The sequence below is a fragment of the Sylvia atricapilla genome, chromosome Z (genome assembly GCF_009819655.1).
Source record: "Sylvia atricapilla isolate bSylAtr1 chromosome Z, bSylAtr1.pri, whole genome shotgun sequence".
Classification (NCBI taxonomy): domain Eukaryota; kingdom Metazoa; phylum Chordata; class Aves; order Passeriformes; family Sylviidae; genus Sylvia; species Sylvia atricapilla.
This window is the reverse complement of record NC_089174.1, coordinates 76024490-76037494: the sequence shown is the minus strand read 5'-3', so window position 1 is coordinate 76037494 and position 13005 is coordinate 76024490. Positions and strand designations below refer to the sequence as shown.

The window sequence follows — 13005 nt, the reverse complement described above, 5'->3', positions numbered from 1 at the left end:
TTATTTTCCAATGGTCCTGCTGGTGTTACAGCTGATTTCAGAATATTTTGTGTGTGTCTGGAGGATAAGAGGAAAGACAAAAGGGCTTGGATTCTCTAACATAAAACAACTCAAACAGCGCCCAATGATGCACATAGATGGTTTCCAGGAGGAAGCTGGAAGTACTTATTTAAATGTAATTAATTTTGCATTTTTTTATAGAAGTGAGTTACCTCTCAGTAACTCACTGGTAGTGAGTAGTGCAATGCTAATAGTATTTGTTTGTTGCTGCAGAAAGGAGTGAAATAATGCTTAAAATCTCAAGCCATTCAGGGATAGAGCAGAAGGCATCAAAGAAAAGGTCAAAGCTTTGGGTTCATAGTTGTGGAATTGAAAGATGAAAGAATGTAAAAGAGGAGGAAAACACAGGCAGACCTAAAGTGCAATGCTTATGATAAGAAGCAACATCAGGAGCTTCTGGTGGGGAATTTCTATCCAGCAAAGATGGCTGTAGATATGGGAAGGCTTTAAACTGCATGCTAATACAAACAGACAGAAAATACACGACAACTAATACAACCTAACCATATAACCTCCAGAGGCATTTATGTGGAAGAAAAATATTTTATCTGGGTTTCATGAGAACAGTTAAGTGGTGATCCATAGCTTGTTCCTCTACCCCTCCCACCTTTCCATTACTGCTAGCAGGCTTAGCAGACTCCTTTCATATGACTCCTCTTTGGCACCACATGATCTAGTTTACTAGAATATTCTGAAGAGAGGAAAAAAGTAACCCTCTGTACAGTGCAGTGAACAGAATAAAACATATCAATGTTTATGACTGAAGACCTGGCAGAGTAAAATGCAATGTTGTGGTAGAATATTATGTAAGTGACAAGAAACTTTGTAAATTAAATTACTGTTCTGCGTATCAGTTGGATGTAGAAAGGGCTGAAGTATAAGAACCATGGCTGTAGTAACAAGGAGGGTAAATGCTTTCAGCTTTTAGAAAGAGCTTTCAGCTGAAAGAAGCTGAAAATAGCTGAAAGAAGGGCCGAAACTAGAAAAGTGTCCCAGAGCTTCAGGATTCTCCTCATGGTACATGGTTAGATAGATACTTCCTGAATAAATGTTTTCTTATTTGGAAAGCACTCAGAGATGCAACTCTCACAAGTCATGACTTCTATTAACCTACTAACACTTGATTACAACCAGAGCTGTAATCAAGTGTTAGAGCTAAATACCCTGTTAATGAAATGACTGTTTGGCGCTGTCTGGAGATAACGCAAATCTCAGATGAAAATTTGCACAAAGCACAGAGATTTCTTACAGGGGCTCACGGATCCAGGCTTTAGGACATTTCTTCTTCATAAATGTCCTGGGTTTGGACAAGTAAAGTTACCCTAGGACAATAAAGTATGCTTAATTGAGATGAGGGATCTAAGGAAGAAAATCTCACTTCCTGAGGAGAATCAATAATGGGTGGAAGCAGACAAAAGTGAGAGATGGGACAAAAGTGTAACAAAACTGGAGGGGGGGGGGTGGGAAGGAGAAGGCCTGCAAACTATTTCGAAATACATAGAAAAAATGACAGATAATCTCTGAGAACATTTGACTCTCTGCTAAACAGAATTGGAATACAAAAAGGGAAGATGAAATTTAGTGATACATACAGTAAGGTTACAAAAACACATAATTTTCGTATGGTAAATTTACCAGACAACATCCTGGTCTAACAATAGTATTGTGGTAAATTTACCACAGGAACACTACATTTTTGGTGACCACAGCTCAAAGCTATCAAAGAATAAGGGCAGTGTAAGAATTTTAGGAGAATTTTGAGTAAAATTTAAAAGAGCCAAGATGAATTTAAAGATAAGAAGGCATTCCTGAGAAGAAAGAACTGGAACGCCACTGAGCAGTTGCCCAGAAATCTCGTTCAGCAGAAGGTTCAAATATTAGGAAATATTCTTTGATTACTTTGAAAATGGAAGTAACAATTTGATTGAATTGTTAAAACAAGGCAGAATTTTTGTAGCCATCTTCAAAGCAATTATTGCTTCCTCAGATATGAAGCTCTTAGATACAGTGTGTTTGAACATCAGTTAATCAGTTCAATCCCATGTAACAAAACAGAAAAATTCTGGAAAAGTGACAACAATATACATTTCATCACATCGCACAGAAGCCTTGTTAAGCATGTGGCAAATACAGTGATCAGTGATCATTGTAAGTCTAGTTCTCTGTTCCCTTCTGATTTGAGCAGTACATACAAATTTAGTCACACTGAATGACATCAATAGCATAACATTTACAAGCACAACCTGCTATAATAGACCCAGAATTCAGTCTAAGATGGCCCACAGGGGAAGAATAAGGAGTGATGCCATCAGAATCAACCAAGGACTTCTATGACACATCATATCTTCTTTATCAGCCACATTCAAGACAGTTAAAATAATCCTTGGAGGTGAATATCTTGTAGTCCAGCCAGGGACATATCACAAGAATGTTTTTATTTGTTCCATAATGAGGTGTCAAAATACAGAACACATACATAACCCACAGCTAATCTTACATTCCAGGGACGTCAAGTACTTCATGGGTGAGGATGAAATTAAAAATAATTTTGATAAATTGTAGGAATTAACCAAAGTGAATAAAATAACACTGTATACAGAATTGTGAAAAATTAAAACTTTTTGTGCAAAATTAAGAGTAATAGACTAGCAGATCACAAAAGTGAGTAGGAGTTTAAGTTATGGTGTTGATACAAATCAAACAAACATGATTCTGAGATATATTAGCAGAAGTGTAGTACTCATGGACTACAGGAAGCCATTTTCAATGTCAGGAGAGAAGCCTCTACTGGATAATTATGTTGTTTGGAATACCATGGCTGAAAAAAAAAACTGTAGACATACTGGAAACAGGCCAAAAGAAAACACCAAGTATGATAAGTAGGTTGGAAAACTTGACCTGCACAGGGAGGTTGAAATGGTTTGTTTAGTCTAGGAAACAGAAAACTGGTGGGAGACAGAAGATTCTGTAGAAGTACAAAATGCCAGTAAGAACAGTGGGAAATTTCTTATGCTAAGAGTTGTGCAAGAACATTGAGGGAATGAAACTGTAACTGCAGGGTGCAAAATTTGGACTTAGCATGACAGTGTAAAACTGGAGGAATAGTAGAGTCACTAGAACATGAACATAGAAGTAGTAAGGTGCTAATGTTAATTATTTTTTGTATCAAAACTGACTTAGGGAATGACAGTAACAGATTTTTATTATGGTGGTACTAGAAGTATGTAATAGACTTCTAAATATAGTTATCCCTGAATGTGACTAGAGATTTCACTGATGCTAATGATGAAAATATGTAACTGGGAATACTAGTATGGAGGATATTGGTATCTAGCATAGGGACTGGACAATAAAAACAACAATTTGGTCATAGGACCTCAGTATTCCTGAACATGAGGATCAACACTCTTCTTTTCATTAGATATTCAGACAACTATAACTTAATAACAATTTAGACATGGTTAATTAGGACATTACAAAATGATGGTCATAGAATATAAGTTTGGATTACATTATTAAGATTAGACTCTAAATTAACCATCTGAGTAAACAAAGTACATGTAAAACAAAACTCCTGATTTCAGGGGGACATGTTTTGATAAATTAAGGAAATTCTCAGCTGGACTAAGTAGTGAGATCAGAATGTTCCAGGGACCTGGAATCTAGCCTCTTAATGGTGCAAAATATGGAGGAAGCTGAATCCCAGGAGGAGAGAAGAAAAGTGTATGGAAGAGGCTTGAGATAACAGATGTCCACCCAACTTTAAAATACATATTTAGAAAAAATATCTTACAAAATAAGATACAAAAGTACAGAGAAAAAAAAAAAAAAAGAAATTGTGTCTTAAAATCCAGAATAAAAGAGTATGATTAAATGTTGAATAGAGGCTGGAAGGAAATTAATGTCAGGAATAAGACTTGATATTACTCTTTTTTAATATTTTCATAATAACTTGGCACATAATACAAGAGCTGTCTGATAAAATCTACCAATAATAAAAAACTGAAGGACAATAACAGGAAGGAATGGGCATATCATACAGGGAGGGACATGGATCACCTTTAAATCTTGAGTTATTGAAATGGGACAAAATTGAATAGGATAAAATGTGTCAGTCATGCACTTGGGTGCTAGTAGCAGAAGGTCCTTCCCAAATCTAGAAACTCTAGGCGTGGAAACAGCTAAGGAAGAGAAGTACTTAGGGGTCATTCCAAAATGACGAGGAGTTTCTAATGGGACACAGCTGTGAATGAGGCAAATGCTGTTCTATGACATACCAGAAGAGATATTTCTAAGACAAATAAAGAGGAGGAATGTTATTCTGTAAGATCTGGCAAAAACGACTTTGTATGGATAGTACAATTTTAATCACCCCTCTTCAAGGAAACAGAATTAAAACACAAAAGGAAAAGGGTTACTAGGTTAATGAAAGATACAGTAAGCTCAGTTAAAAAAGTAAATTAAAAGACCATGATTGGTTAGAGCAGCAGGAGAACAATTCAAAAGAGATGTGATGATTGCCTATAAATGCATCTGAAGAACAAGTACCAGTAAGAGGAAAGAAGTATTTAATCTAAATAATAATGCTGGAACAGAAACAGAAGAGTATAATCAACCCAGAGTATGAATAGAAATTAGAGATACAAATCATTAAAACAAAAAAGTTCTTGAACTGTGTTCCTTTGAGAGTAATGGGGGCAAAAAACCCTCTAATTGCTTTTAATGGACAACACAAGTTTATGAGAGGGTTGATGTAATACAGCTTCAGGTGATTGCAGGGATTGAATTCGATAATACAGAAAGACCTTTCTAACCCTGTGTTTCTGTTGTTATAAAAAAGTAATTAATTCTTTTGCTGTATTTCCATTAAGGTAGGATATAAAATGTTCAACTTCATTTGCAGGTTAGAGAATAATGTTGACTTTCTATTAAGACACTGGAGCAAACTAGCTAAAAAAGTTTTCAAGAAGTACTTGAACAAATATTTGACATGGCTTTTCTGTGTGTACTCAGACAGACTTACAGATATGGGTTGGTTTTCTGAGGTTCCTTTCAGCCCTAGATTTCTATTGGAAAATATAAGCTTGTGTTTCTGGACACAGGCTTAGCAAAACAGAAAAAAACACAAGTAATTCCTGTTAAGTCATTTATACTCTACAGCTTCTGGAGATATTTGCAAGGGTTCATTATTTATTATTTTCCAGTGTTCTAAGAGTTCAAGAAAATTCATAAAGCACAGTTCCCAGATGAAAATGGGAAGATTTTGGCTTTTGTATCTGAAGATTTTGGTATAAACACAGAAGAATACCATTAGTGTATTTAGCATTCTCTAGCAGAGAAGATGCAGCCTGGTGTGAGTTCCGTTGTAAAACAATTTCCTTTTCTGAACTTCCTTCCAGAGTGGCAACAGGATTCTGTGTTCCATCATTCTGGACCACTGGCAGGGACCATCAATAATAAATTATGATGATGAGAATGGCAAAACATGCATGCACATTGCTGCTGCTGCTGGCTACAGTGATATCATCAGTGAGCTGGCTAAAGTCCCAAAGTGCAACCTGCAGGCCCTTGATGTGGATGACAGGTAACCATGGAAACTCTGAAATTGCTGCTTCCTTTCTAATAACCTGAGATCAGCTCTGTTTACTACATAATCACGTTTCCTGTTTCACAGGCCATGGCCTAGTAATGCCCTGCAATCCACAGAGGACTGTGCTTGCTCAGAAACAAACCTGCAAAACCTGCAAACCTGTCCAGCTCATGCATATCGTACTTAGTATGACAGCTGACTAGAAGGAATGATATCTTAGCTTTCTGTTTGTGCTAGGAAAAGAGAAGATTATTTATGTAAAGACTTGGACACCAAGTTTCTTTCAATCAAAAGTGAACATTCTTGTCAAAACAATAGAACAGGATCCTGCAACTTGAAGCCAGGGTCCTGATATTATTTGTATTTAAGAAATGGCAGTGTTCTCTTGTTGTTGTTTTTAAGATGTTGTTTTAAGTTGTATTTAAAATAAAAATACCATACTCCTATAGGACCATAGGATACTCACCTTCCAATCTGAAAAGATCTGTGATTCCTTCTGTGATTAAATATCTCTTTCATAAGTACAGAAGAGAGATCTTTACTCTTTTTCACCCCACACTTACTTCCTTGGAACTTTGCTCATAAATTTATTTTATGAAAAGAGAACCAGCTGGCTGTTCACATCGATTATTCTGCTCAGTGAAGCAAAAGCCAAGGTTTTCTTGGCTTAGGCCTTCAGGTACTTAAAATAATATCATTCTTCATGGAAAAGTGCAATAAAATGAAACAGAAATAAAATGAACGGGGTTCTGGAGCAATTTCTCAACATCATTAAAATGTAGTTGAGAAGGCTGTGTTTCTATGGAAAGAAGAGCAAAGGGAGGAGGTTGCCTACACTTTAAATTTATTAAGACATGGCCACCTATTCCATGTGCTCAGTTATTTCCACAGAATGTATTATACTTGGAGAGGGAAAAGATAAGCTTTTCATTACAAACACATATATAAGGTTTTCATTCTGTTGTGTTTCAGATTGCACCCAATCTGACATCACTGAGACTGAAAAGGAATAGAAAAAAAATGTCAGTTTTATTTTTATTCTTAAACACTTTCCTTGTGGGGTTGTCTGTGCTCTCAGGTTTTTCAGAAAAGAAAAAAACTACGGTTTGGAAACTGGATAAAAGTTTCCAAATACAAGATGCAAATTTTCTGTCAAGCACAAAATCAGTTTGATTCTCCTGCAGAGATTCAAAACAGTTATATGTGCCTATCATAGAACTCAGAAACTGGCTCAGTGGCAGTCTGCGAGATGTGTTCAGTCCTTGTCATTCATCTGGGAGAGGCTTCTCTTACTACCTTCATGGAGAGCCCTGTGCCAACCACTGCTAATTGTGGTTGGTGTAAAGATGAGAAGAGTTTCTCCCTCTTCAGTGGACACTATGAAGGTTTGTTTTTAATTCTGCTCTGAAAACTCGAGGCACTTCTCTTACTCTACAATTCCAGCTGTGGAAGATGCTATTATATACTGTATAGGCATTCTGCAGCCCCATATTTTCTTTATCTGCAGTTAAATAAATGCAGCTACCATGATGTGGAATAAGTTGTCTGGAGAATTTCTTAAAATGTATGTTATGAGTCTGGACAAGTAGCACACCCTGTGCACACTTCACTCTGTCATTAGTTGTTTCAACTGCAAATCTACTAATCTATCTTAATGATACTCCTGCTTTCCTGTAGGACTCCTTTGCACTGGGCTGCAGCAGCAGGGAAAGCTGACTGTGTGCAGACACTGCTGGAACTGGGGATAGACAGCAACCCTCGAGACATCAATGAAAACACTCCTCTGACATATGCAATATACTGTGGGCACACGGCATGCATCAAGCTGCTGTCTCAGGAGAGCAGGTAAAAGTAAAGTTCACATCTTGCTGCTGTTGCTGGTGACTAGAAAATATTTATTGCTTTTTGAATGCTGCTGAAGGGTTTGAGCCCTCGGTGGTGTCTCCTTGATTCATAGGCAATACTCATTTCATTTTCCACCAATGCTGCAATATTACAACCAGTTCTCTACTGAAGACTCTTCCCTTAGTTGCAGTACTACTCCACCAAGCAGCAAAGGGTTCAGAGGAAGATGTGCATATAACTCTAGCTCAGTCAACTTCATGTAGAAAATTTGTATAACAGAATAATTCAGTCTTCAGATACATGTAACTTCCACTTCTTTGAAATCTCTGTGCACTGTGTGCTCATGTAATCAGCCAGACAGATACACTGATCACAAAAGCAGCTTTGACAGACAGTAAAATAAATCTCAAGTTTTCATTCTCAGAGTAAAAGTTTGGTAGTATTATCCCAGCCTTCTTTAGTTCTCTACCTTGATGTGGGTTTTTATTCTGAATTTTTGTCTTTTAAAAAGTTTAACAAAAGACTTAGTGGTTACAATCTTCCTTTCTTTGAATTCTTTCTTCTTCAGCAGCTGTAATGTAATTAGTTTCCATTCTTCTACTTTAAGTATGCACTTACATTTATCTCCTCATTTCTTTGTGCTTTCCCTTCCTTTCCAGTCAGAAGTTAGTATTGTGTCTTACGTTCCAAATGTAAGAAACAGGTATACTACTTCTCCCCTTTCTCCTGCACTCTATCAGAGATTAGCCAAAATTTCATCTCAAAACCACCACAGCAATACTAATACCATGTTCATTTTTGCCATGTTCTCTTCTCTATGTTCTCTGTATTCTTTGCACATATATTTGTAGCTCTGCAGCCTGTTGTACTCGTGGCTAGTTTCCTCAGTAACTTTCCGTGGCCTTTCTGTAGGCAGAAAGACAAATTCCAGAGCTCCAAGGCCCAGGGGGTAAAAAGCCCCTATGCTGTCTTGGTTTTTCCTGGCTACCAAGGCTGAGAACAACTCTTCCAGATACATTCTCATGGACAAAGTGCAACTGGTACCAAGGGAAGGGCTCCAGAGAAGGAGCTAGATCTGGGTGGGGAATTCCATCACCACTTGTGCTCCCAATTATGCTATCTTCCCAAAACCTATGAAAATATACTCACCCTTGTGGTGATAGACGTGTGTGGACATCTTTCCATAACTACGCCTAAAGGCCTTCAATAAAGATCCATTTTTATAGTACTTCCCACATTAAATTATCTTGAGTTTCATTTCTAGTTTGGAAAAGGCAACAATACCAGAGTAGGTAATTATCTTGACCAATCTGAAACTGTCCCAGACCTCTTTAGCACAAGCAAGGCAAGGGAAAGGGCTAGAAAGGAAAGGGCAAAGGGGAAAGAGGAAAAAAGGTAAGGGGGAAGTGACAGTAGGAACAGTGAACTAGTGTCTTTTTTTACAGTATTTGCAATGTCTGGAAATACCTTTTTGAAATACGACGTAATACAAAGACCTGACTTCAAAGATCACAGCATGTTCTTCTCATTATCATTAGATCTTCACATCTAGTAGACGCTGAAACCAGAAAACTTTGTTTCTTTTTTCCCAGACAGCTCTGCTAAGTTACATTAAGATGATTGTAAAGCAATTCATCTGTAAGAAAGAGTGAAGTAACACAGCAGCATTTTCAGTCTTTGTTAATTACAGTTTTGGGATCCTAATTTTCTTGAACCACCCATGCAAATGTATCTGGACAGAATATTGCTTCTTTCATGGAGTAACACAGTTGGTATTTTCTTATTGTTTGGTAATATTGAGTTCACATTTTGTTTTGTATTTCCAGTAGATCTGAGTCAGTTCATCAGTTTCCCTCCCAGAACAACCACCTTATAAAGAAAGAAGGACGATTCAGTATGTTGAACCAGATCTTCTCTTGCAAAAAGAAGAAAGATGATCAGAAAACCAGTCAGAAGGAGAGAGGCAGGAATCAATATCGTGGAGAAGAGACCTCAGAAGTAGATGATATCATCACCCGTTTTGATTACATTGTGAATAAAAATTGCAAAAACATTTCAGATGAGTGTAAGACCACCCCTGACTTTAAGGGAAAGAGCACAGACACTAAATACCTCATAGCAGAAAAGAAACAATCAGTATGTCAGGGACTCCCACCCATTGCCACCCAGAGCTTTCCCCCAATCACTGCAGGTAATTCCTTCCTAACTGTTTCCCAGACCAAAATGTCAAGCTTCTCCTCCAGCTCCAGGACCCACCATTTTCCACACAAATCTCAAAAGAGTAGGAGCGAGCACAACTTGCTGGACAACACAGGCAGCTGCCAGGCTTTGCTGGATGATCACTGGAATACAGAATCTAACCAAAGACTCCCCTACAAAGTCTGTACTAGGACTTCTTCAGACAAACTGATCAATGGCTTAAACTCTGATAGATCTCACCATGCACTTTTGCATCCTCCCTGCCTTCCCTCACTTCCCAGTTCTCCATCAGGTAATTTTTTTTCTTTCTCTATATCCTAAGTCCTATAATATCTACTGATGTGGCAAGCAGAGTCAGAAAAATGTTAGGACCAATAGCATTTCAATTTTTAAATTTTCTTTCAATGTCTCCTTTATGTGGCCATCAGATAGCCTGTGGGTGGAACATCTGTTGAAAGCTGAAGCAAGGTGCTTAGATGTGGGAAATAGGAGATTTAAATAGGTCTGATGAGCAAGCAAAAATGCAGGTATCTAGGAAGCACATAAGGCACCTGCGCAGTTAGTGCCTCCAGATCATGTATGTGCTTTGTGAATTGCATATACCACTACCACACCTGCTGCCTTGTGTCCTGTCCTGGATGTAGATGTGCAAGGAACTCTCTTGCCCTCAAATCTGTAACTGTGCTGAGAGCTGCTTCTGGGTCAACCCAGTTCCAGTGCCTTGCTAGACAGCTTTATGCCATGCCACTTCACCCTTAGAGGTATATTCTGAATGCCACCCTGAGTGCCAGCTCTTTGGTCTGATGTGCTGTTCTTATAGTTTCTCCAAAGCTGAATTCAGGTTGCTAAATTTACAGAGATGGGACAAATGCTTTTATGCTGTGGTTTGGAAATTGTAATGGAACAGTAATGAAGCAGGGCATTAGAATTCTAAGGTGAACTTGATACTAGAGTTTGGCTGGATTTAGGATCTGGTATTTTTTTTAAATCACATCCATGTTTAAATGAATCTGCCTGGCTGGCCTGCATTCTAGAGTTTACTTTAACATATCAAATTCATCTCCTTTGGGGTTAGTTCCATGCAAAATTAAACACATCTTGCATGTTCATGCTTCAAACAACTGCAACACCTAACTAAAAATGCAGCAAGTAAAAGCAAACCTCAAAGTTTCCAGTATATCATTAAAAGGAGTAAAAATTTTACAATAAGTTAACGATATTTACCACAAGAGACATGAGCCATTACCCTTCAGTGGAAAGAGGAGTGAACAGAAGCCCTAAGAAGAGCCCCCAGTTAGCATGATAGTGCAAACTGTACTGAAATCTAAGTGAAGTGAACAATAAAAAAGCAAATCTTTGCACACGTCTGACAACTAGAGCAGAGACAGCAATTTCAGAATTCTGACAGGTCATTATACATACATTTTGCAAATAAAGGTTCGAAATAGCTTTTGGGTGTAAAAAGGAACTATTTAAAAAGTGCCACTTCCTGAATATCAGGCCACATTCTTGAAAGCTTACTAGAATACTCCATAGGTGTCACTACTTTTTTATTATGGACTCTTCAGCTACTCATTCAACCATACAATCCCCAGACTCCACATGCCCAGCAATGATTGTTTCTGCATGACTCCTTCTACACTAAATTCTGCAAGGTTCAGCTCACATGTGGAACACAAGAATACCTACTGGGCTACTTTACAACCTCACTCTAATAGGCTGTGTACAGTGAGGCTAAGATATTAGAGATCATTGAACTTGACAGCAGTAACAGAAATAAGCTCAAACTGGATAAACCAAACTGGAGGACAACTATTTCTGGGAAGCATTTCCTGATGGAATTTGCAAGACTATTAATACATTTGATGTGGAAGTAACTACCATGTTATTTAAAATGTGATTATAGATTTTTCTTAATTTTGTAGTATAGTACAGTAGCAAGAAAATGGTTAAATCCTTGTCTGCTCTGGACAGAAGGATAGGTGGTTTTCCTAGAAAAATATTTCTGTGAATATCCCATGACAAAAATCTAGTTGTTAATAGTGGGAGCTATCTTTGCATGCCCAAAGGGAAAGTAAGTAATCTTATTTCTGACAATTTATTATCTCTCTCAGAAAATAAAAAGCCGAAGTCTTCTTTAAGCCCAGTTTTCTTTGTACCAGCTCCCTTTAACAACATCTTCTAACAACAAAATTATTCCTATAGCTAGCAAAAGGACCTTCCTCTGACACATGTGAATTACAGTTCTCTAAGGAGGAAGAGAGTGTCTGACAGAAATGCATTGCACAACACAAATACTGTCTCACATTTCTTTGTGATAAAAAGATCTGCTTATCCCCCTCCATGCCTGTGTGTAGTTTCAATCCGTTTGCCCCTATAATTAAAGCCACCTGATTTTCTGTGAATTAGAACTACATTTACTGTGTCAGCTCCAGGACTTCCAGGTCTCCAGTGTGCTGTGCCTGCAGGAGTTACAGGGATCAGAAGCAAAGTCTGGTTCCAGCTGAGCCAGCAATGCTGTGCAGGCAGCCCTTTCTCTGAGAAAAAATATTTTTGTTGTTTTTTTTTGAGGGGGTTTTGTGGTTTTGTTTGTTTGTTTGTTTTGTTTTGTTTTGTTTTTTTCATTTGTGGTATTTTTGGGTTGGTTTTTTGGGGGGAGGGGGTTGGGGTTTTTTGGGGTTTTATTGATTTTTCTTTCAGACTTAGGTGAGAGGGGAAAATAACATCTGGTTTTTGAAGAAACTGAAGTGTTAATACTTCATTTCTCAATTCATGACTGGGGGGGACTACATGTAATTTCCTAATCATTGAATATATAGGTCAGGATTATGGGTATCAATCATCTAAGGAAACACAATTTGAAAATTATTTTCTCTGTTGACACACAGTATTGATTGTCTTGCACGACCATGTCTATTGTCAAAGTCAAAGCTAATTTTTGTGCTCACTTGCCACAAAGGCAGCTGGCACATGCATGTGCCAATGCCTTAGGAGGTTTTTTTTGTTCTGTGCTCCTGGGAATGAAACATGAGTCGATTTACTGGATGAGCATTAGCACTTACACAAAGGGGAGAGGTTGCTGTGTGTAGCAATGAGAATTACCTTACTACTATGCTACTGGTTTCTCTCAGAATTACTGCCCTCCACTGAGAAGAGCAAAGACAGTCTATACTAAAAACTGTCAAAATTTCAAGAGTGTTTTCCAGCCACAGTACTGAGCTGGGATCAAAAATCTGAAGCATTTTGTACTTACGAGCTTTGCAGTCATCTTTTTGCAAAATATACTGCCATCTCCTACAGGGAAAAACAGT

General features: G+C 37.9%; 1 protein-coding gene across 2 annotated transcripts in view; it reads left to right on the top strand.

The window, feature by feature from the left end:
• The window catches only part of ANKRD55 (ankyrin repeat domain 55), a 46000-nt gene that overhangs the window by 25869 nt on the left and 7126 nt on the right, over positions 1-13005 (top strand). The window contains exons 7-9 of one of the 2 annotated variants that reach the window (XM_066338586.1): positions 5460-5644; positions 7328-7495; positions 9325-9986. In XM_066338586.1, the coding sequence (XP_066194683.1) occupies positions 5460-5644; positions 7328-7495; positions 9325-9986 (1015 nt within the window). Of the gene's footprint in view, positions 1-5459; positions 5645-7327; positions 7496-9321; positions 9987-13005 lie in introns of both variants that reach the window. The other variant, XM_066338585.1, reaches the window with a different exon arrangement.